Source organism: Marmota flaviventris, chromosome 16 (assembly GCF_047511675.1).
Source record: "Marmota flaviventris isolate mMarFla1 chromosome 16, mMarFla1.hap1, whole genome shotgun sequence".
NCBI classification, from domain to species: Eukaryota; Metazoa; Chordata; class Mammalia; order Rodentia; family Sciuridae; genus Marmota; species Marmota flaviventris.
In genome coordinates, this window is record NC_092513.1 from 2,279,840 (window position 1) to 2,302,127 (window position 22,288).

General features: G+C 48.6%; 1 protein-coding gene across 4 annotated transcripts in view; it reads right to left on the minus strand.

Moving 5' to 3' along the window:
• Znf236 (zinc finger protein 236) overlaps positions 1-22,288 on the minus strand; it is a 94,017-nt gene that overhangs the window by 35,374 nt on the left and 36,355 nt on the right. For 3 of the 4 annotated variants that reach the window (XR_011704758.1, XR_011704757.1, XM_027935330.2), the window contains exons 10-20: positions 21,539-21,811; positions 20,326-20,529; positions 13,770-13,911; positions 13,042-13,302; positions 9,773-10,020; positions 8,782-8,883; positions 8,158-8,309; positions 6,509-6,612; positions 4,745-4,896; positions 2,771-2,983; positions 236-518 (exon numbers count right to left, since the gene is read on the minus strand). Coding sequence is in view for 2 of the 4 variants with exons in the window: in XM_027935330.2 (XP_027791131.2) it covers positions 236-518; positions 2,771-2,983; positions 4,745-4,896; positions 6,509-6,612; positions 8,158-8,309; positions 8,782-8,883; positions 9,773-10,020; positions 13,042-13,302; positions 13,770-13,911; positions 20,326-20,529; positions 21,539-21,811 (2,134 nt within the window). In the remaining 2 variants the exon portion in view is untranslated. The remainder of the gene's footprint in view (positions 1-235; positions 519-2,770; positions 2,984-4,744; positions 4,897-6,508; positions 6,613-8,157; positions 8,310-8,781; positions 8,884-9,772; positions 10,021-13,041; positions 13,303-13,769; positions 13,912-20,325; positions 20,530-21,538; positions 21,812-22,288) is intronic. The other variant, XM_071602626.1, reaches the window with a different exon arrangement.

The following is a 22,288-nucleotide window of genomic DNA, read 5'->3' on the forward strand; positions in this document are numbered from 1 at the left end:
ATATGCACAAGCAAACCATGGAGAAACAGGCCTCCCGCTGCTATCCTGAATGAGGTCACTACTGAGTTAACATGGCTGGAACCCGCCACTCCAGCAGGGAACACTACTGTAACTCCTGCACACAGGGCAACGGTGCAGAAGCCAACCTCCCTCACTGCAGTGAGGAGTGCCACAGAAATCCCAGCGGGTATTTTCAGGTCTCTGAGAGCCGCCCACAAGGCTGAAGGTGCCTCACCTCACCAGGTCGCTGGGCTTCTTGAAGCTTTTAGGGCAGTAGCTGCAACAGTTGGCATGCTTAGGCTCAGCCTCGAGCTCCGCCTGCCTGTCCTTCATCTCGCTGATGCGGTCTTTCTCTGCGGCCGACTGCACCAGGACCTTCTCAGACACAGTGGCACTCTCCTGGGGCCGAATCTTGGCCAGCTGGGCCGTCTCCTCCTCGGTGAAGGTGATGACCTCAGGACGGGACTTTCTCGATGCGCTTCTGTCAGAATTTTCCTCCTCTTCCTCCAGGCACATGTCTACCCAAACACAGGAAGACGGATCAAAACCTCACCAAAGCCCAGGTTTCCACAGAACAAGTCAATGACAACTGGCTGTGCCTGTAACGTTCAGGACAGTCCACTTGAGCTGTGCTGAAGGACGTAAGGGCTGCCCTTCCCACCACGATCCTGCTGAAAAGTCAGGCAAGATCATGGAAGAAAACGGCATGTGAAGGACATGCCTTGGGGAGGGCCTGCTGACCCCAAGGATGCTGGGACTGACCCCAACACAAGGCCAGCCGGCGGCTTGGAACCGCACGAGCCTGCAGTGCTCACAAATGCAGTCACTTAGGGACAGGCCAAGAGCAAACTGCCATCAGCAGGGAAACCAGAAGCCCCAAACGGGAGACCAAGCTGATAAAGCAGCAGAGCCCCAGTTAAGAAACTCACTGCAAAGAACAAGGTGAAACGCAATACATACACCCATACGTGTATGTCTGGGCAGCCTGAGTGAAGTGTAGAGTAAGAAGAAGCCGCGACAAAACGTAACAGGAAAACGTGTGACGGGAGGGGAGACCACAGCGGCATGCACGACTGACACTCAGAACTCAACGGAAACATGAATAGCAGGCCAGTGCCAACCCCAGAGAGCCAGTGAAGACCAACTGGTGGTCCTCAGAGCTGGCAGCAGGGGCCCGGGGAGGAGAAGGCCGGCAGCTGAGCTCAGGATGACACGGTCCTGTGAGGCTGGCAATGCAAGTGAGGACGACTGAGGACTTTAAGGGATCAAAAGAACATGTCGACACAGCACCAGCCACGGAAGGAGAGAAGTGCAAGGAGATTCAGCATGGTAAGCAAAAGAGAGCATCGACGGCACAGGCTGACAGCGCAACTGCCAAAGGAAACCCAGGGTCAGGCCTTGTCCCAGGAGTCCAGCTGTGCGGGAACAGACAACAGGTGGCTTCTCACACACAAGATGGGAGGAGACAGCAACAGGTCTGTCCTGGTGTTCGTCAGCACTTAGGCAGTGGCACAAAGCCTTCCAGAACCCACGCCAATCCCAAGGCACCAACTCGTCAGCATGCTGAGTGTCCACGACAGGACCAAGGGCTTTTACCCACGGGCTGACCAGTGAGCACCCTCCAAGCCACATGGAATGCCTGCATGTCCTGTGTTCTTTATTCACCTGAAGCAAACCTCCGTTGCTTTTTACACCTTACTAAACCTCACGGCAGAATTTAACCTGTGGAAATAGAGGCTCTACTAAGCACTGAACCCGAGCACATGACCACTCCACCAGGTTCAGAGGTCAGAAGCTGGAACCCAGAGCGGCCGCTGCACTGCGTGGAGGTCACAGATTTTGCCTCTTGAAGGCAAGCAAGGTGGATTCTGAAGAAAACCACGCTGCTCTCACTTCAAGGGAACATGCAGGGGCCGTCAGGGTCTGAGACCTCGTGAGCAGCTGGCTACAAGCAGATGGAAGGACCAGTACCCTGGGGCAGGGGTCCACGTCCTAAGCAGACCTGGTCCCCAGACACTGACCAAATGACCTGGCGCCCTCATCAGCACAGCACGCCCTCAGCAAGCACAGAGCCCCGCGGTAAGCGCTGCGCTCATGGCCACAGGATGAGCAGGCCTGTGGGATGCACAGCGAGGGGGAACCTCAGCAGAGCCTGCAGGCACCCGCGAGGCAGCACCAGGGAGCCGCTCTCCGTGCTGCCAGCGTGCGCTAGTGGGACCTGCTGAGGACGGACCCTGGCGAGCTCGGAAGGCGGGAACTCGGAGGCCAGGGCCTCAGGAGGGCGGCCCTGGGGGAGGGAGGGCGAAGTCTCATGGCACAGCCGCCCTCACTGCACAGGTCCTGGGCCAACCAGAGAAGAGGCCGTGACAGCTGACGAGGACTTCGGGGGAGGTGGAGGCTGGCTGCTCCACGCAGCTGCCTCGCCTGGCACGGCCTGGGCCACCTAATCACGCCTGCGCGGCAGGCTTTGGGAAAGAAGCCCAGGTGGACTCCAACAGCACGCACAGACGTCACACGGCTGGAGTAGACGTTGTCAACGTGTGCCTGAGCTCACGCGTGCCAGCACCTCCTGTGGCGGCCCAGGGCCTTTCTCAACTTCTTCCAAAGACATGGAGGGTTTCATACTCAGAAAACAGTTATTTTTTAAAAGTTGAGGGTGCTCCCAAGCTTAATCTATATACAGGTTTAAACATTCCAGGAGATTCGTATGTGACTTTATTACTAAATCAGCATTTGGCTAATAAACCTTGAAGCAACAAATGGAAAATACCTCCTCCCTCAGTCTCTGCAGCTGCCGACGCAGCAGAGGGGACCGTCTGGTGCCTCTTCATGTGCTTCTTACAGTGAACCGCGGTGCGGAAGCCCTCGTCACAGAAGGGACACTTGTACGGCCGCATGCTCATGTGTGTGGCCATGTGCCGCGTGAGGCTGCCATTGGTGGTGAACGAGGCGTTACAGACGCTGCAGCTAAACGCCTTCACCCCTGTGACGACAGAGGAGACAGCAGCCATTGGGGAGAATCCGACCGCCTCAGGCCATATGCACGCAAAGCATAGACATGTTCAGTAAGCTACAACTCAGACCGTGTGGTGTGCTGTGGTTTCCGAGCTTTAGGAACTGGACTGTGTTAGGAACATGGAAACTGACAGAGCACATCTTACCATATTCTCTACTGACATTAACAGCCTCTGAGAAGACGTTTCTCAAAACAAACCAAGTCACCGGGCGCAGTATGATCCCAGCTACTCAGGAGGCTGAGGTAGGAGGATCGCAAGTTCGAGGCCAGCCTCGGCAACTTAGCGAGACCCTGTCTCAAAATAAAGAAACAAAAAAGGCTGTGGATGTGGCTCTGTGGTACTGCACCACTGGGTTCAATCCCCAGCACACAAAAACACCTAGTGTTCTCCATCGTCAGCCTTTTCACTGAAGCTGACACAGTGTGTACAGTTTGACCCAAGTGACCTTTCCTCGAGTTCGTGTTCACCTCACTGCCACAGCAAATGCCTCAGGCCCTAGGAAGAGTCTACTGGGCATCTGTGGCTTCACCTTTGGGAAGGCCGACCCCAGCCCCTCCCTCCTTTCCAGCAATTCAAAGAAGGATCCAGAAAGGAGTGTGGCCACCCCAGCCCTGGCCCTTGGCGGCTCCTGGGCCTCTGCTACACCAGTGTTCCCAGCAGCCTCGACGCCACTCCCCAGCCTCTACATTATGGAGGCACTCCTGAGAATTCTCCTCTTTGCTTGCGAGGATATGTCTTAAGTGACACACCTTCATTCTCAAACAAAGCCCTCTACAGAATCCATACCTATATTAAACGTGTACACTACTGATGTTGACTAAGTATGTTGGATGTGCTCAACGGATAAATATAATGCACTCAAGATATACAATCGTAAACCATATATCTGATAAAGGTCCAGTGACCAAAATATATTAAAAAAACTCTTACAACTCAGTAACTGTTAAGACAAGCAATCTTTGAAGTAGACATAGGATTAGCATTGACATTTCTCAAATAGCACATGAGCTACGGAAGATGCACATCAAAACCACAAGGAGCCGGCGCTGCACCTGCCCCGCATGGTCACAGTAAAAGGCACTGGCAGTGAGCCTGGTGTAAACGTGGAGCAGGCCAGGCCCACACGCGCTTGCTGGTGGACAAGCAAAACGTGCAGCCACTTTGGAAAAGAGCTGAATATGCTCAAAAGCTTAAAAAGCATCATCCTACATCCTAGAGATTCCTTTCCCAGGTAGAGACACGTGGCCACATAGAAACAGAGGTTCTGAGGTCAAGAGCATGATTCTTCAGTCAAAAAATGGAAACGATCCAGATGTCCCCTGACGACAGGTGGTACATGTGCATGAAAAGTGGCCACAGAAAGGGATACGCTGGCCATAGAAAGGACAGCGGTACTGAAACGTGCCACAATATGGATGACCCTGAACGTGCTGGCCAAGTGAAAGAAGCCAGTCACGAGACCACAGGTGGCACGAGCCACTTACACGGAATGCTCACACAGACCAGTCCGTGAAGACAAAGGCAGGTCAAGGGGAGAAAGTGTGGACCTCCAGGGTCAGAGACAAAGAAGTTCTAAACTGAAACGGGGGCTGCAGGGTTCTGGACAAACCGAACCCCCCAACAGCAACCAGGAGCTGGTGTAATGGCGGCACGAGGGTCCCATCTCAGCAGAGCTGTCGTGCTAAAAACAAGACGGCCTAGTCCCTGCGTGCCAAGCAGACAGTGACCTGTGTGTGTCTTCTCATGGGACTTGAGGACGCCGGAGGAGACGAAGCCGCGCCCGCAGAGCTTGCACTTGTAGGGCTTCTCTCCTGTGTGTGACCGCACGTGCTGCTTCAAGTGGCTGGACTTCTTGAAGCCCTTGTTGCAGTAGTCACATCTGCAACCAAACAGAGAGTTTCAGAGCACGGTCACCAGGCCCCGCTGCAGAGGGAGCCGCAGCGCACTGAGGTCAGGCTTACTGCCCACCTGGACAACACAACAGACAGCACCAATGGCGGGACAACCTGCCACATCAGGTTCTGCGGGGGTGTCGGGGTCTTAACGTGCTTTATTCTTTCCAAATTAACAACTCCTGCAATGACTCCCCGACAGACAAAATACCCGATTCATCAGAAACTCTCCCAAACCCAACAGTAGCACAATCACTGTGAGCTGCTGCTCTCACAAAGTTGGTGCTTCCTACTCCCAAGACTAGATTTCCAGAAATGCCAATCCACATATGTTTTTGGTTAAACTTTAAGGAAACGGATTATACTAGAGTTATTCTGAGTCTGTAACTATGCGGTATTATTTCCCTCTCAGTAGTTACTAAAGAGATTAACATTACTGTTTCTCTAACATGTCTAACCAACTGCCTAGATCTACCATCCAGCAGCTGCCTGTCAACTCACCATGACATGACTCTGAGGAGTCTCCCCGTGAAACCAGGTGCACAGTGGGGCCCAGCCCACCTGGAGCAAGTCTGCCTGGGACCCCATCCCCAGGGAGGCGTGCTGCTGCCTATACTGGTCCCACTACAGGAAAGGACAGCTACGTGTCCTGGGTTCTGCAGCGTCTTAGAGAAAGACTCTGCACTCGGCACTACCCAAGTTCCTGCCACTCACCCTCGGGCAGCCCGCCCACCCCTAGCTGCTCCTCTCCCACTCACCTCCTCGTGAGTGGCCAGGGCACAAGCCTGAACCCCTTCTGTTTGGGGCATGAAGTACTAGTCTCTGTACTGATAACTCTCAAATGTGGACTTCTCGCCTGAACGCCCCCATGCCAGCCTGGTGGAGAGGACCACCTGCATGCCATTCTTCCCAACCGTCAATCCCAGCAACAAAGACCCAAACCTGCCCCTCTCCAAGGGACAAGAGTCTCGGCCTGGCAGGTGCTCAGGTGAAAAGAGGGGCTTTTTATTAAATGACCTGGTGTGTTTTTTTTTGTTGCTGTTGTTGTTAAATGTCCTCTTTTTGTTGTTGTTGTCAAATGACTCTGAAAATAAGGTTTAAGAGTTTAAAAAAGTACTTTAAGAAAATAATAAAATTATTAAAATATCACAGAACCTAGGCTATCTCTATGGACGATGCTCATTTCAGTTTTATTCACCTTTGATTTTGTAAGATAGCTGTGTTATTCCCTGTCGGACCTTTGCCAGGGCCCTCCATGGTACAGTGGGCACATGGTGCTCCACAGGGCCAACAACCTGGAGACAGATCAACCCCGTGCCCTGGCACAGCTGTTCCTAGAATGCACAGTCTTGAGCACAAACGTGCTACCACATAACAACGATCACAATGGTGACAGGAAGCTGTGGCAAAGGATTCCAAGTGTGCACATGCTGAAGAAAAACTGCCCTGGCCCTCACTAGCAGTGTTGTGTCAAGGTCGCCTCTGCTGCCCCAGACCCCAGAGGAAGCGGGGTGACAGCCCACCCTGTTTCACAGGGTCCAAGGGAGCCAAGCCCGCAGGTGACCACACTGCACTTAGAAGCCAGCTGGGTGGCTGTACCTGTAAGAGCGCCGGCTCTGGTCCTCGCCGTCCTCCAGGAACTGGGGGCGTCGTGTCGGCAGGTCCAACTCCTCTTGGGACGACTCCTGAATCAAGCGAGCAGTCTGAAGTGAACAGAGGCAGGAGGAGACGGCTTAGCAGTCTGTGAACATGAAAGGGATGCAGCGGCCAGCAGCGTGGACAGGATGCACAGTCCCCTGCAGAAGCTGGGCTGCAGCGGCCACAAGACCACGGACAGCCCTGAGCAGCAGTGCTGGCTTTCTCTGGCCCGTGGTAAGGCACGGTCTCCTTGATGCCCAGACTGACTTATTTGAGGAGAGACACTCGAGTCAGCTGGACTCTCATTGGCTGCTGCAGTCTAGATTGCAGATGTCCCTCCAAAGGCCACGTGCTAAAGGCATGGTCTCCAGCCTGTGCTGCCACTGGGAAGTGGGCCTGGTGGCAGGAATGAGACCACTGGGAGTGTGCCCTGGCAGGGACACTGGATCCAGCCCCTCCCCAGCCCTCGGCCTACTGACCACCATGAGGTGAGTGGCGTGGCCCCACCACGCTCCACCCCATGCTGTGCCTCAGCAAAGGCCTGAATGACAGGCCACCCACCAGGGACTGAACCCCTGAAACCAGGAGCCTTTTGAGTGATTTCTTTCAGCTATTTTGTCACAGTGATGGAGAGATGACTAACACACTTGCAGTGAATGAAAATCCCACTTTCTGAAAAGATTGTCTCTCCTGTCACAAAAGCCACAAGGGAAGAAAAAGGACCCACCATCCACCCCAGAAATAGTCACACACACAGGGAATAGTCACGGTAACCCCTCCCCCAACACAGGGTCACAGCTCAGCCTGGCTAAGGCTCGCTGACCACTCCGGATCCCAGAGGGTGAGCTAGGCCTCGGACACCGGGACGGCAAGGGCCGCGAGTAAACAGTGGAGCCCACTAGTGGTGCTGGAAGTAAGGGCTGCTTCTGATTTCTGCCTGACGTCCATGACCACATGGGACAACGCACTCTGCTACCGCCCCGCCCCGTGCGAGCAGCTTCCTAAGAGGGCCCTGGATGAGGAGAAGCTCCTGAGCAGCATGCTCTCCACCAGGCTGAGCTCCTGCGCCAGCCACACAGTGTCTGCCCATGAGAAAGCACTCTGCCGTCTTCAGGCCTACCACTGGGCAAAGCTACTATGAGACTTTTAAGGAAAAAAGACAATGATTGATAGGTCAATTATTTTCATCACTATTAAAAAATTTCCAATAACAGAAAAATCAAATTTAAACATCTCCAATTTGAATAAGATATTAAAAATTTTAATTATGTAATACTTGATTTCTAACTTATTCCTTTTAAGATTCCACAAACAAAAATACTTAGGTTTTGTGCAAAAGCCATATCCTTCAAATTTTATTGCACTCTTACTGACTTCCTCGCTTTTAGCTGAAAAGGTAAAGCCACCTCATGGTGCTGAACTCATTAAGCAAGTGGAGACATTTTAAGGAGAAAGCTTGCATGCCACACACTGAGGTTCCCCAGGTGATGCACTAGTCTTAGAAGTACCAGAAGTGGGCACGCCCTTGTAAGTAGGCAAACTCTAACCACAGAGAAGACAGACCAGTATCCACCAGGTAATGACTGGCGCCATCCTCTGCAAACACTCACTACGTTCATCGCGCCAGAGCTTGGAACCTGCAGCAGGTTCTGCTGGTGGAAACTCGTGGACAGGGCTTGGGACTCGAGAGTACTGGAATCTTGTAGTTGTTGCACAGGTGGAAACTCAGCCTGTTGATTGTACGTGTCGCTCACTGTGAAACCTGAAATGCATTACAAAGAGAGCTCTACAGAAAATAGGACAGTTTTTATACAAAAAAAAATTTTAAATTGAGTTATAAATAAAAAACGTCTAAAGGTACGTTTCTACTTTCTGAGAATCAGAATCCACTTGTGCCAGCAGCTCTAGGATGGTCTGTATCCCCCCAAATCACTTTGGTGCAGGCTTTGGGAACCAGTCACCGACTTCACCTACTACCACATCCTGACTCCCACTCATCGCCTTCTCTGGCTAGAACATTCGTGGAATGGTTGTGAAAGTCATTTTGCAGAAGATCTGACCACACCACAACATGGTATATTATCAATTTTAAAATATTACATAATATATGCTAAAGTTATTTGGTTTGAAATCATAAATTCTAGAAGGGACTTCAGAGAAACACAGAAATGTGGTTCGTGAAAGTGAACCCCATGTAGGTCAGCTGGTTTGTCCACTTCACCCTACCCACTGACCTTGAGATAGCCCTGATGGCTCAAAGGACTGCTGTGTGGGAGTCGGCTCTTCAAACTGGTCCATGTGCCCTGGGAGAGGGTCCTGGGCGGCTGTAAACCCATCTAAGTATAAGAACACAAAGAAAAGGGCAGTTTATACGCTGAGGCCACTCACTTTTGGACACATAAATTTGTTCAAAGGTGTATTTCACTGCGTTTTCAAAAGTTAGCCTCTTTATTTTGAAAAAGCAATAGGGAGGCTGTGGACATTGCTCTGTGATACTTCTATAAAGCAACTGCCCCCAGAACCACTTGAAACCCTGCTGGGTACCCATTACTCCAGGCGTCACGGAGGGCAAACAGTGTGTAATCCTGCCCACAGACCTCAGGAACACGGAGACATCCCTGAGGTCGGCAAACTGAAGGCTGACAGGCCCGTGTGAGGCAAGAGCTGTGTGAGAGAGCAAACCGTCACAGCACTGTGCACACTGCCGCGGCCGAGGTGACTCTTTTTGCACTAGACTATATTGACGAAGGAAGCCATGTGTTGCTTTATATCAGGAATCAGGCACCTGACCTCTCTGCAGACCAGCAATGGACCCTTCTCTGAGCTGCATCAGCCTGCATGACTCTGTGCCCGGAAACTGTCACAGAAATCAACTGATGTGCAGACACGCACTAGGAGGAAGGAGGTGCGGGACATATGAGTGACACGGGTAGGTCATAAAGCACACACAGGAAGACCGTGGAGTGTGATTACAGGTGCACACTCAACAGAGTGTCTGTGCATTCACTTGAAAAAACTGAAAGGAACTGCACTAGAACTGGTCAGTAGACTTTGCTGTAGCCCTAAGATTTCAAATGCTCTTTGTGTTTAAAACCAACAAAAATCCTTGCCCTTAAAAACCTAGTAAAGTTGAAGGGCAAAGAGCGACTGGAGAGCACAGGGAGAAATGTAAAATACCCAATAGCACTGCAAAACCCTGCGGGGGCTGAAACTCCCGAAATTCACCTTCATCCGCTTCCAAAGGCTGATCTGTCAGCTGCTGCCCCAGGGCCGCTTCTTCTGTGCCCACCACGTGCTGCGACCCCAGGTCCAGCATAGCCTCAGGGTCAGTGGAGACAGGCTCGGCCGACTGCTGCAGCTCGGCCCCCTCCATCTCCACTGGCATGGGAGCCGACACCTGCAGGCTCGGCTGGTCCGCGGTGCTGTCGTCCACCGAGGTGGCCTGCTGCTGCAGCTGCTGGGCAAGTTCATATCTTCAGAAAAAGCAACGACGATTCACAAAGTTAGACACCTGGCCATACTTGCCTGAGGATCTGACCACAAAAGTTGTGACTTATTAAAAAAAACATTTTATTCTTAAATTGCTTCATTTTGAAGTCGTGACAGTGACCCAGCTAACATGTACACACTGCTAATCATTCTGAAGGGAGTCGCACTACTTCTAGAGCCGTCGAAGACCACAGGACACAGAGGCTCCTAGAGAGGGGGCCCAAGACACACCAGAAACTCAAAGTGGCAACATGCTTAACACCGGAACTCCCAACTCACTTCTGCCGTGGGCTCAACTTCTCAGAACCCCACCATCCTGGCCAGCGCCTCTCTAGACCAACCTGAGAATTACAAGCAAGGGCACTTCAGCCCGTGGTCCAGGACCCGAGCCATGTTCCCAGATGGCCTGGTGCTAATGCTGCTCATAGCAACATCTGCACGCACAAGACCCATCCAGTATGTATTCATCATGGTACTTCTCCTTCAGAGAGAAAGATCAACAGTGACTGACTGACCGACTGACAGCACACCTGCCACCTGACCAAGGGGCTATCCGCTCCGCCCTTCCTTACGTCCGCAGTCAGACGCCCTGAGCACCACCACAGGCTGTCTCCTCAGATGCTCCTCCCTACCTCCAGTCATTCCTGGAGTCAATTCTCAGTCATCTAGGTCAGGAGTCAGAAAGCACATCACCAATCAGAGAAATGCAGATCAAAACTACACTGAGATTCCATCTGACTCCAGTCAGATGGTGATCATCAAGAGTACAAGCAACAATGAATGCTGGCGAGGACTTGCAGGAAAAGGCACACTCAGACACTGTTGGTGGGTCTGCAAATTAGTGCAATTACTCTGGAAAGCAGTATGGAGATTCCTCAAAATACTAGGATTGGAACCACCATTTTACCCAGCTATCCCACTCCTCGGTTTATACCCAAAGGACTTAAAATCAGCATACTACAGTGATCCAGCCACATGCAGTTTACAGCAGCTCAACTCACAATAGCTAAGCTATGGAGCCAACCTAGATGCCCTTCAAAGGATGAATGGATAAAGAACATGTGGTACATATACACAGTGGCGTATTACTCAGCCATGAAGAAGAATGAAATTATGGCATTTGCTGGTGAACACGGAACTGGAAACCATCATGCTAAGTGAAATAAGCCAATCCCAAAAAACCAAAGGCTGAATTTCTCTCTAGCATGTGTATAATAACCCACAATAAGGGTGGGTGGTAGGGAAGAATAGAAGTTCACTGGATTAGACAAAGAGAAATAAAGGGAAGGTAGCGGGGATTGAAATGGGAAAGACAGTAGAAGGAACTGGACACCTCTTTTCTATGTTCACATACGAATACAGGAGCAGTGACCTCCACATCATATACAGCTGCAGGAATGGGATCCTGACTAGAATGTTCAACTCCATGCATGTATAATATGTCAAAATATACTCTACTGTCATATATAACTAAAAAAGAACAAGTAAAAAGAAAGAAAAGAAAGCATGCTACCCAGCCTCTGCCGCCACAGTTCTGGGCAGTGACGCAGAGACGTCAGACTCCACCATGATTCCAAGGGCGTGGGTCTCACATGGTGGGTGGGAGAGGCGCTTAATGCTTGTCTGCCTGGGTTCTTCCCCACAACCTGACGACTGTAACTATGTGCACCCATCTTTCATGTAACATGTAGTACTCTGGGAACTTTCTGCAATATGTCAAAGGGACCCTCCTTATGGGAAGATCCAAAAGCACATGATCTAGAGGGGAAAGCACCACGGCAGGCCAACCGGCCAGCACACTGTCACCACAAAGTCAAATGCTGCAAAGACCCACTGCAGGCAGCCCTCAGTGTCACCATGACAAACACTGTCTACACGAGGCTCCATGTCACACAGCTGGCCCTATAACCGCACCAACGAGGGCTCAGGCCCCATGTTCCCAGCCCTATCCCAGGAGGAACACCGCAAGGCCAGGCTTCCTGATGGAGGAAAATGGCACTCAACACACCGCTGGGGCACACAAGGACTCGGCTCCTGTCCTCTCTAATGGCACAGCCCCCTAGCCACATGGGGACCCATCTTCCTGCTGCACGAGCAGAGCCAAGCATCCCGAGTGTCTACACCAACACAGACATCCAGTTCTCAAACACATGCACATCACAGAATGTCCTCGTCACCCACAGTGCAGTACGACAGAGCGTGCTGCTGTGAGGGCCACTAAGTGGCACCACCAATATGGAGCTCCCTGAGAGTCCCCAGCAGAGGTGAGTTTGCAGGCTAAGACCGACGGTGCTGCCTCAAGGAAACCAAGCTGACAAGCAAGCCCGGCTCTCAGATCCGTAAGACACCGAACACCACCAAACCAGCACAGTCCAGTCACTCTAACACTAGGGTCTGGGTCACAGGGACACCAGGCAGTCACATCTGGGTTAGACTACTGGGACTCCTAGAGTAAATGTCCCCGGGCAAAAGAGCGTAGCACTCTCTGGGTGCCAAGGACTTAATTTCACGTAAGCCAGAGGCGGCCACCTCATGGCTCGACATGACTGCACACCACCACACTCCTCAGGAGCCCTTGTGTGAAAGCCCAGCTCTAGCCAGAAAGGACCCCTCGGAGATGAGCAGCTGCTACTCAACGAAGGTTCCGCAGGCTGCCCCAGATACATGTTCAAGTGCAAGTGAAGAACAATCACCTCCAAGATTCACCAATCACACTCCTAGAAAGCACAGCGCTGATCAGAACTTCACCTCCTGACTGTGATAGGCAGGGTCCAAGATCTCATCTAAGTACCAGAGGTCATCTCTGAGAGGGAGCCACACTAGGGGTTTAGCCCAACACAGACTGCCTCAAAACACTGGCGCTGTGCGTGTGGCACTCAGCAGGTCCCCAGTTACTGACAGTTCAGTTTCTTTAGCCCACATACTCAAGGTGAGAAATAACAGCACGGACTCAAAATTAAAAAGACGCCCCACCACCAGGGAATTACAATCAGAAGTATACCTACCTATGGGTTTTCATGTGCTTCTTGCAGTTCAGCGAGGTCTTAAAGGTTTTTTGGCAATAGGGACACATATAGGGCCGGAGGTCGTTATGAATGCCCATGTGTCTGCGCAAGCTGCCCCCAGTGGTGAAGGCTCCATTACAGATGAGACACTTGAAGGACTTGAGGCCCGTGTGCGTCCTCACGTGCGCCTTGAGCACTCCTGCAGACACGAAGCCTCTTCCACACTGAGAGCACTTGAAAGGCTTTTCACCTGTGTGTGACCTAAAAGAAAGATGGCATTCCCTTCACCATGCTGCAGGCCAAGCGGCAGAGGAGCCCAGGGCATACAGCTGCCACGCCGTCTCCATGGGCTCCAGCCTTCCTCCAGCACCACCCCTTGCAGGATCTTTATTTGTGCTCCAGCTAGCACCAAGAATAAAGCTCCACTGAATGCGCTGGAAAACCTTGACTGCAATCTCATCAAATAAAACAGATGCTTCTTGGATATTTCCTGAAAGCTGCAAATACTAAAATATAATGGGAATACAAATAGAATTCAGTGGTAATTTCTGAGTAAAATATTTTAGTTGAGACACTAAAGAATAAAAATATCAATTAGCAACATTTGGGGGTGAAATATGACATTTTAAATACTAAAACCTAGCAGTACTATTCCAATTACTTCTAGAGATCACCAGACCACCAAATCTCCGGATTACAGTGAACTCCCTCTCTGACCTACAACTTACCTGATGTGTTGTTTAAGATGGCAGGACTTTTTATACGCTCGATGACAATAAAAACATTTGTATGGTCGATCCGCTTCATTTACAAAATTATTATTAAAATAACTTTGGAAAAACTGGTTTCTTGGAATGGGTTGGATAAGACCTGCAAACCAAAAAAAAAAAAAGCAGAAATCATTCAGTGTCGGCACTAATAAAATTAAATGTCAAAAGGCACCTGTTACCCTGAAGGTGAAAACATGAATGTGCTGTAGAGCCAGTGCTGCAGCCAAGTGCTACTGTGATGTGTTAGAAACTATGCAAACACCTAGGAGAAAGAGGAAAACATGGACATGCTTTGTACCAACATGAGGAGTCTGTCTGTTGTCACAATTCTTTCACTGGAGTCTGCGGCCAGTTTCCTGTGAATACCTTTATTTATGTGCTGTAAAGGCATTGGCTGACATGGAATTTACATAGCTATATCCTAAATTTAGGTCAGGATGTGAGACCCCTTATTTATTCAATATGTATGCTGCCCATGAGCTCCTCTGATGAATTCAAAACACCACTGCTTCTAACACGATCTTCTGTTCTAAAAACATCAGCATCGTCTCAGAAATTTCCTTCTACAAAATCTGCAAATAGCAAAATTACTAAGAATTATTTCCGAATTTACATGCTTTTAATTCGAGAAAGGGTTCTCTTGGTTTGCTCATTTATAAATAGGATTCAAGGAAGCCTGTGGGTTATATCTGTCATTCAGGACAAACTTAGATGTCAACTTTTGGGTCACTTCATAGTCACCTAACACTCAGTTCTGGCCAGTCTTGGACTATCCTTCCTCCTGCCCACACTCTGCCCTTGGCTCCAACTCTCCCTTTCCCTCCTCCACCTCTTCCAGCGGGAACACTAGTTTCTATGTGATAATGACACATCACTTACGATAGTTTCCTGACTCTCCCAGAAGTACAGGTTGTTTCAGTTCTTTTCCCTAGAACCTAGTGCTCCCACACTTTCCCAAGTGAATGCGTGGAACACCATTCTCCCCGTCCACGAGGCTAGGTTTTTAGAACCTTTGAGAACTCCCTTCCCTGTCTGACTGCATGTGCCATTTGCCATTCGCAGTCCCGGAGATCACACTGTCCCACTGTGTCTTGAACCTGCTTCTTCATCTCCATTTCCACTATCACCCATCCATCCATGCAGTCATCCACCCACCATCTCTTCCTTCACCCACTCACACGACCATCCAATCACCTGCTGACCCACTACGCACCTTACCATACCCTCTGTACCTTTATGCTCTCACCACTCCCTCAGCAAACCCCACTCCTCTCGTCTCTTTATTTGTACTTATTCCTACTTCAGTACCTGTCACTCACACTTGGTATCACATCTTTTCTCCACTCCACTAGGCCATAAGTTTTCAACCCTAAGTCAAGTATGTGAGTTCACATAATACTGTCAAATAGGAGGACACACAAATATAACTGAATGAACTAACTCTTGTTCTCAGCATCTAAGATATTAGGAAAATTCAGTTAAGTACAAATTCAAACCAGGCTCATTTATTAATGGTCTTTTTTTTTTTTTTTTAATTTTTTATTGTTGGCTGTTCAAAACATTACATAGTTCTTGATATATCATATTTCACAATTTTTGGTTGACATTTATTTGATATTCACTCGGTTCAGGGAACCACAGTAGGTTCAGGAAGGTGAACAAAAAAACTAATGTGGCTATTCTCCAAAAAACTACAAACAGAAAAAACAAAATGCAACTAAGGTGATGTCTTTGGTCACTATTGGGCTTGGCAAACTTTACAGTTCCAATGCTTACTCAGAGGACCACCAATGATGCAAGACAGCAGCAAGCAGGCAGTCACGTGGAGTTCTATGCAAATCTCCACACGCTCCGTTCTGTAATCACCTGGCCACACTCCATACCGACACCTGACACCTCTCCAGGCCGCTCCACACTGTCCTCTGGACATCTGCACAGGTTGCGCTGTGTGGAGGTGCCAGATGCACTGAACGCCGGTAGGAGGAATATTTCCACTAGCATGAACACCACCACAACAACCCTTGGGTACACAACTGCTTTAGTTTTTCCTCCCAAGCATGCAATTTTCATCTTTGGGATGGTGCCCAGGTACATGCATTTTTTAAACAGATCCCAATGTGATTCTGAGCCCTTCTGGGGCAGAAGTTCCTAATTTGATACATTAAGTAAAATAACAGTCATTTTTCAAATGCTTCATTTTTACTTTTGCTAATTTGAATAAACAAAGTTAGTAAAATTAATAATTAGGCTAATTATGAGGTTTCATTCTTTAAAGAAACAAATTAAGAATAAATAAAACATGTAAGTGCTAAGATGCTGACTATGTTAGTCATCTCTACTGGACCAGCAGTCCTTTAATATATTTGATCTTGAGAAGACAACAACTTATCTCAAAGAAAGGCAAGATTACACTTTATTTAATGAATGTAACAAAACTAACTAGACTAGAAACATCCTTGAACTATCATAGAAGTCCTTCTATCATAACAGACCCAGAAGAGCTTTATCTCGTTAGGAAGCTTGGCCTCATAACTGACCTTACAACAGACTTCACGCACGGTGAGAAGCAACCGTACAGATGCCACAGAAGGGGGATCGTGGGAAACCATGACACACATGCCACCAGCACATGTGCTGCAAATGTGACACACATTCGAACAGTGTGTAGGTGACAAGCAAGATCAGTGAATTAATATGATTAAAACATCAAATATGAGCTTGAGATCACCCTGTACAGCCTTGGGGTTTAAAATAACAGACAACAAGCCAGGTGTAGTCGCACACGCCTATGATCACAGCTGCACGGGAGGCTGAGCAGCAGGGTCAGAGGTTCAAGGCCAGCCTGGGCAACTTGGCCCAGTCTCAAAATAAAAAGGACTGAGCATGTAGCTGAGTAGCAGAACATGTGTCTAGCATGCACAGGCCCCAAAGCATCTCTAGTACCACAAAAATAAATGAACAATAATGATAAATAATAAAAGCCTGGCTCACATAAATGAAAGACATCTCCCACATGTGACATTTTTATACACCTATAAACACACACGTATAGTCATATAAGGTAGAAAAATAGTTGAAATGGGCATAACATACATGATTTGAAAACCAAAAAGCAGCTATAGAACAGAATACAGGTTGAACATCTTTAATCTGGAAATCTGAAATCCAAAATACTCTAAAATATGAACCATTCTGAGCACCAACAAACAGGATGCCCCAAGAGCTATGTGTGTAATGTGCCTATGAACTATAAATGAACTTCACCTTCAGACTTGAGATTCATCCCCAAACATTTCACTTTATATATATATACACACACACGCACGCACATATGTATACACATACATACACACACACCCCAAATCCAAAACATTTCTGTTCCCAAGTACTACGGACGAGAGACTCTCAGACTGGGTTATGACTCACATCCCTGTCTGTACCTTACAGTATTTGAACTGCAGTCCCTGGCTTCGGGGAAGAGCACACTGAGAGTGCAGCAGATGCCATCCTGCAGAACTGTAAGTCATGCTCTCTAGGTTCAGTGCACGCCTCCCTGGCCTCGCAAGCAGCAGTACACTGGCAGAGGATGTGGAAAGGACTCTGTCTCAGATGAACCCAGAAGCCAGAAGACTCGGCTCTAGGTACCCCATGGGCATGAGCAAGCGGCACGACCCAAACAAAGTTGCAAACCCGCCTAGACAGGAGTTTCCATCCACAGCAATGAGGAAGAGCGAGTGTGGGCAGCTGTGGAAGACAGTTTATGTTCCCTGGCAGTGGTACACATTTTAAAACACAGGTGCCACGTGACACCATGCATCCAACCCTCTTCCTTAATGTCAGAGGCTAAACACTGGCCACCGTACTTGTAACGCGTTCCAATGCTTTTTAAAATGACAGTGTCGGTGTAAGACATCCGGTTGTGCTGTAAATCACTACATCAAGTCAAAGACCTGAGTACTTGATGCTAACACCCTCCCTACATGTTCTCCTCAACTCCACCCCGTCAGGTCTTTGCTGTAAACCTCCAAAAGCACGAGCTGAGAAACAGGTGTGACACTGCACCCTGCAGCATGACACCACCTCTGGGGAAGGCTTCCTGTGTTCCTCACAGCCCAGGCAGCAGAGTTCAGCTGCCATAATGGGTCAAGGAGCAGCACTAGGAAGGCACCCAGCAGAGGTTCCACTTAACCCAGAAAAAATGTAGAATAAAAACTGTAACAGAATTCAATTAAGGGTTCACAAACTCACAGGCACTTGATTCAACTTATACTGACCCAAAAGGAGGTTGTTCTTCTGTAAGCCGCTCAGCTAGAAGAGGATATGAAAACCCCTCCTCCAGACACCCAGGGAGTCTGGCTCATGCTCCACAACATCAAACAACCGCACCCTGACACTTGTGCCTCCCGGGAGGTGAGCAAAGCACACCCTCCTGATCTCGGAGCTGGGAGCTGCAGCACCCCAGCCATCACCACCTGCCCATCTGCCTATGGTGCAAGTTTCTTGTTTCTTCTAAGGTCAATTATGGCCAGTACATTATCCAGGAAAAGAGCCACTGCAACCAAATTTTCAAATGTTTTAGCAACTAATTGTACGTGTTTGCAAACAATTTTCATCTCAATTGTATCTCTGTTTACAGATACAATTTTTCATTCCCAATATTTCACTTTCCCTTTACTTTATCAATGACAAGTCATCTATTTTACTATTCACTTTTTTTTTTTTTTTTTTTTTTTGGTACTGGGGATTGAACTCAGGGACACTCAACCACTGAGCCACGTCCCCAGCCCTATTTTGTATTTTATTTAGAGACAGGGTCTCACTGAGTTGCTTAGCAAACTCACTGTTGCTGAGGCTGGCCTTGAACTCACAATCCTCCTGTCTTAGCCTCCGGAGCCACTGGGATTATAGGTGTGCACCACTGCACCTGGCTCACTTTTTTAAGTTTGTAAAATTATCAAATTTGTTTTAAATTCTTTTATATGTATTAATTCCTTTGTTCTCTTCCCCCAACTCACCCCCCATTTTTCTAGCTGATGAGTTAACTATTATTTATTTTCATTCTTATTTTTTAATAGAAAATATTCAAAAGCCTTAATTTTTCTGAGAACACCATTGGTCTCTCTGATCTGTTTATATACTGCTCCCATTTATAAACATGATTTCAATTTTGAGTCTCTTTTCCTTAAAATTAAATTTTAGATAGCTATTTCCTTAATTCGTGTTTTCATGGAATTGTAATCAGCATCCACTTTTGAGTGAAATTTTCCTGAACCCTACAATGTGGACTTTTATTTCATGTATATTTGAGAATGTGTAATATAAGGGAAAAGATTGTACAAAGTATTAAAATATCCTTTTTAATGTGTGTATTCAAATCTTCTTACTGTGTTATCTAAAATTGATCTTTTTAGTAGTTGCGAATCTCTCATTATACTTAACAACTTAAACACTTTTTCCTTCTGATCACTTTAGTTAATACGTGTTAATGTCATGCTGTTAAATATATAGCGTTCATGACTACTGATCAGCTATTGAAGGTCTATAATTCATATCTAAAATATATCTCTACATACTATTTAAATTTTTTTATTCTAAATTATATTTTGTCTGATACTAATTTTGCTTATAGACTAGATTATCTTACCTAGGAAATTATACAGGGACTGCATAAAAATCTGAATTCATACACAGAATTTAATTAGTGGTATAGTCTAAATGTTTGTGTCCCCTCAAAACATCCATATTTTGAAATCTAGCCCCCAATGGGACAGTACAATGAGGGGGGGGGGCCTTAAGAAGTTGATGGGGCCTTGCGGGGGAGCCCTCCTGGATGGATCAGGGTCCTCTATGGAAAGCCCTGGGTAGCTGCCTGCCCCTCCTTCCTCCACGTGCACACGCACACCAGACCAACCAGAGGTGCTGCCACAAGTGGGAGAAGTACATGTCTGTTACTTAGAAGGGGTCAGTTTACGCTATTTTTGTTATAGCAGACCAAACCTCACTAAAATGAGGTTTCTTATATTTTCCTCTAGTACTTAAAAAGATCATTTTCCCAAGGATACTGGTAAACAGTGTTCTCTTTCTGGCGAATTAACAAAATCATGATTTGGCTTGATTATATAATATACTGAGCCTAAAGAGAACTTAAAAGCAGGCAGGTTTTTCTTTTCAATGCAAAGATTAAAGCAGCCCAAACTGCTTCACTGTGCCACACACCTTGTGGGACTTCACAAATGAACACAAAACATGCCACATGTTTTACATTAAAAACCCCTTGTCACCTTGATGGTGTCAGCAAGGCAGAACATTTAATGAAGACTGGCATACCTCCACACACACAGTGCTTCTCTTTGAACCAAAACATAATTTGAGCAATAGTTTATGATTTTTACCTTGACTGTGAAAAATACTAGCTCATAGACAAAACAGTGCTCAACAAAGGTGTCTTCAGCCCGTGGCTGACACACTAAACATGCACATCGGAGCCCGTGCTGACTCCTCGGGTGCCTCTTACCTAAGTCAGTTATGAGAATCGGTTCCTGCAAAGGGATGTCGGGGACTGGAGCGCTGGTCCTGCCCACACGGACCTTGGCAGGCTTGCGCTGGTGCCTCATCTTGCGTAACTCCGTGTGTTTGAAGTGGGAAGCAATGTGGGTCTTCCTATGGCCTGAGGTGCGAAACTTTTTGTCACAGTGAGGACAAGCAAAAGGTCTGACTCCTAATAAAAATGAGAGCACAGTTTAAAATTAGTTCAAGGAATCAGATTTCAGTAAAAAATTCCAACATAAAACGTTAGTAATTCCAGTATTGATTTGAATATTCATTTGTTATTCCATGCTTATAATTTCATGGATTTTATAAATTATCTTCTCTTGTTTTTATACAGTGCATAATGACAAATGTGGGAAACATAATAAGAGCATTTTACATGAAAAAGACCACTTATTTCCAGGACAAAGGCTTAAGTTGTACACTACGGGTGTTCAAGCCACTGTGTCAGAGTGCTCATCCCTTCAAGCCGCCCACTGCTGGCTGATGGCAAGACCCACCCTGGGTCCTATACCCCAGTGCCTGAAGAGCTGTCAGCAGCTCTTGACAAGCAGTTAGCTGTAGCTCCTGGGTGGTAAGTAACAACCAAGTAATACCATCCTAACATCCTCTCCTGTCTCCCCTTTTCTGAACGAATTTGTTTCCTTTTATAATTTTTTTGGCAAATAAAAATGCAGATTCCATAGAAGGACATAACACTAATTCCAACGTCTTTAACCTCTGGCACACAACGCCACCCCGGCAGGGAGCCTGAGGCTTCAGGAGGGGGCCTGCCAGTGAGTGGTGAGTTGGGAGGGGTGACAAACATGTTCCAATTGGGGGAGGGGTAGCTGCACCATTCTGAACTGTGCACTTATAAATGTTATGGTATGTGATTTACATCTCAATAAGGCTGTTATTTTAAAAGATGTGGACCTCAAGTGCGACCCCTTTATGCCCTACCAGTGACTGCAGAAGGTTCCCACAGCAGCAGGCAGCAGGTCCCCTCCCACCCCAGCTCAGCCCCCCGCTCAATCCCGTGCGCGGTGTGCGGTGTGCGTGCGCGGTGTGCGGTGTGCGTGCGCGGTGTGCGGTGTGCGTGCGCGGTGTGCGGTGTGCGTGCGCGGTGTGCGGTGTGCGTGCGCGGTGTGCGTGCGGGCCGGTCACGCCCAGCTCTTCTCGGAACCCCGCCCGCGCACCTGTGTGCAGGCGGATGTGCACCTTGAGGCTCCCTGAGGTGGAGAAGCTCTTCATGCAGTACTGGCACTTGAAGGCCTTGATGCCCGTGTGCGTCTTGATGTGCGCCGTCAGCGTGCTCTTCACGGCGAAGGCGCGGAAGCACTGCGGGCACTTGAAGGGCTTCTCGTGGGTGTGGATGCGGATGTGGCGCACCAGGTCGCTGGGCTTCCGGAACTCCTTGGTGCAGTAGGGACACACGTGCCACCGCACGCCATTCTCCTCCCGAACGGAGCCTGGAGCGACAAGGAGAGGAGGGCAGTCCAGAGGCCCAGAAACCACGCGGGCGCATGAAGGATGGATGCACCGCCGCACTCGTGTGCCCGCCCCAGGAAGCGCAGCGTCAGCCGTTACCACAGCTTGGCCTTGAACCCCACCCCTAGATTACCCAGCGAACAGCTTAACCTTGGCCCCTTCGCTAAGTTACCTAAGTTACTAGAGACCTGGTTACCTTGACCCCATGGCTAAGTTACCAACTGTGATGTTCCATCTAGAAGACACCCTGCCTTTCCATGAGCACATGAGGGCAGGCCTCCAGGACAGACAGGAAGAGGCTGCAGCTGAACCCAGCATCTCGGAAACCAGTGCACAGACCCGCACCAGCTGCCCCACAGCCAGGGCCAGTGTGATCCAGGGACCCACCAGCTCCAGGAACTGGCAGATGCGAATGAAGTCTGCAAAACTATTTACTGAGCCTCTCACACCACAAATAA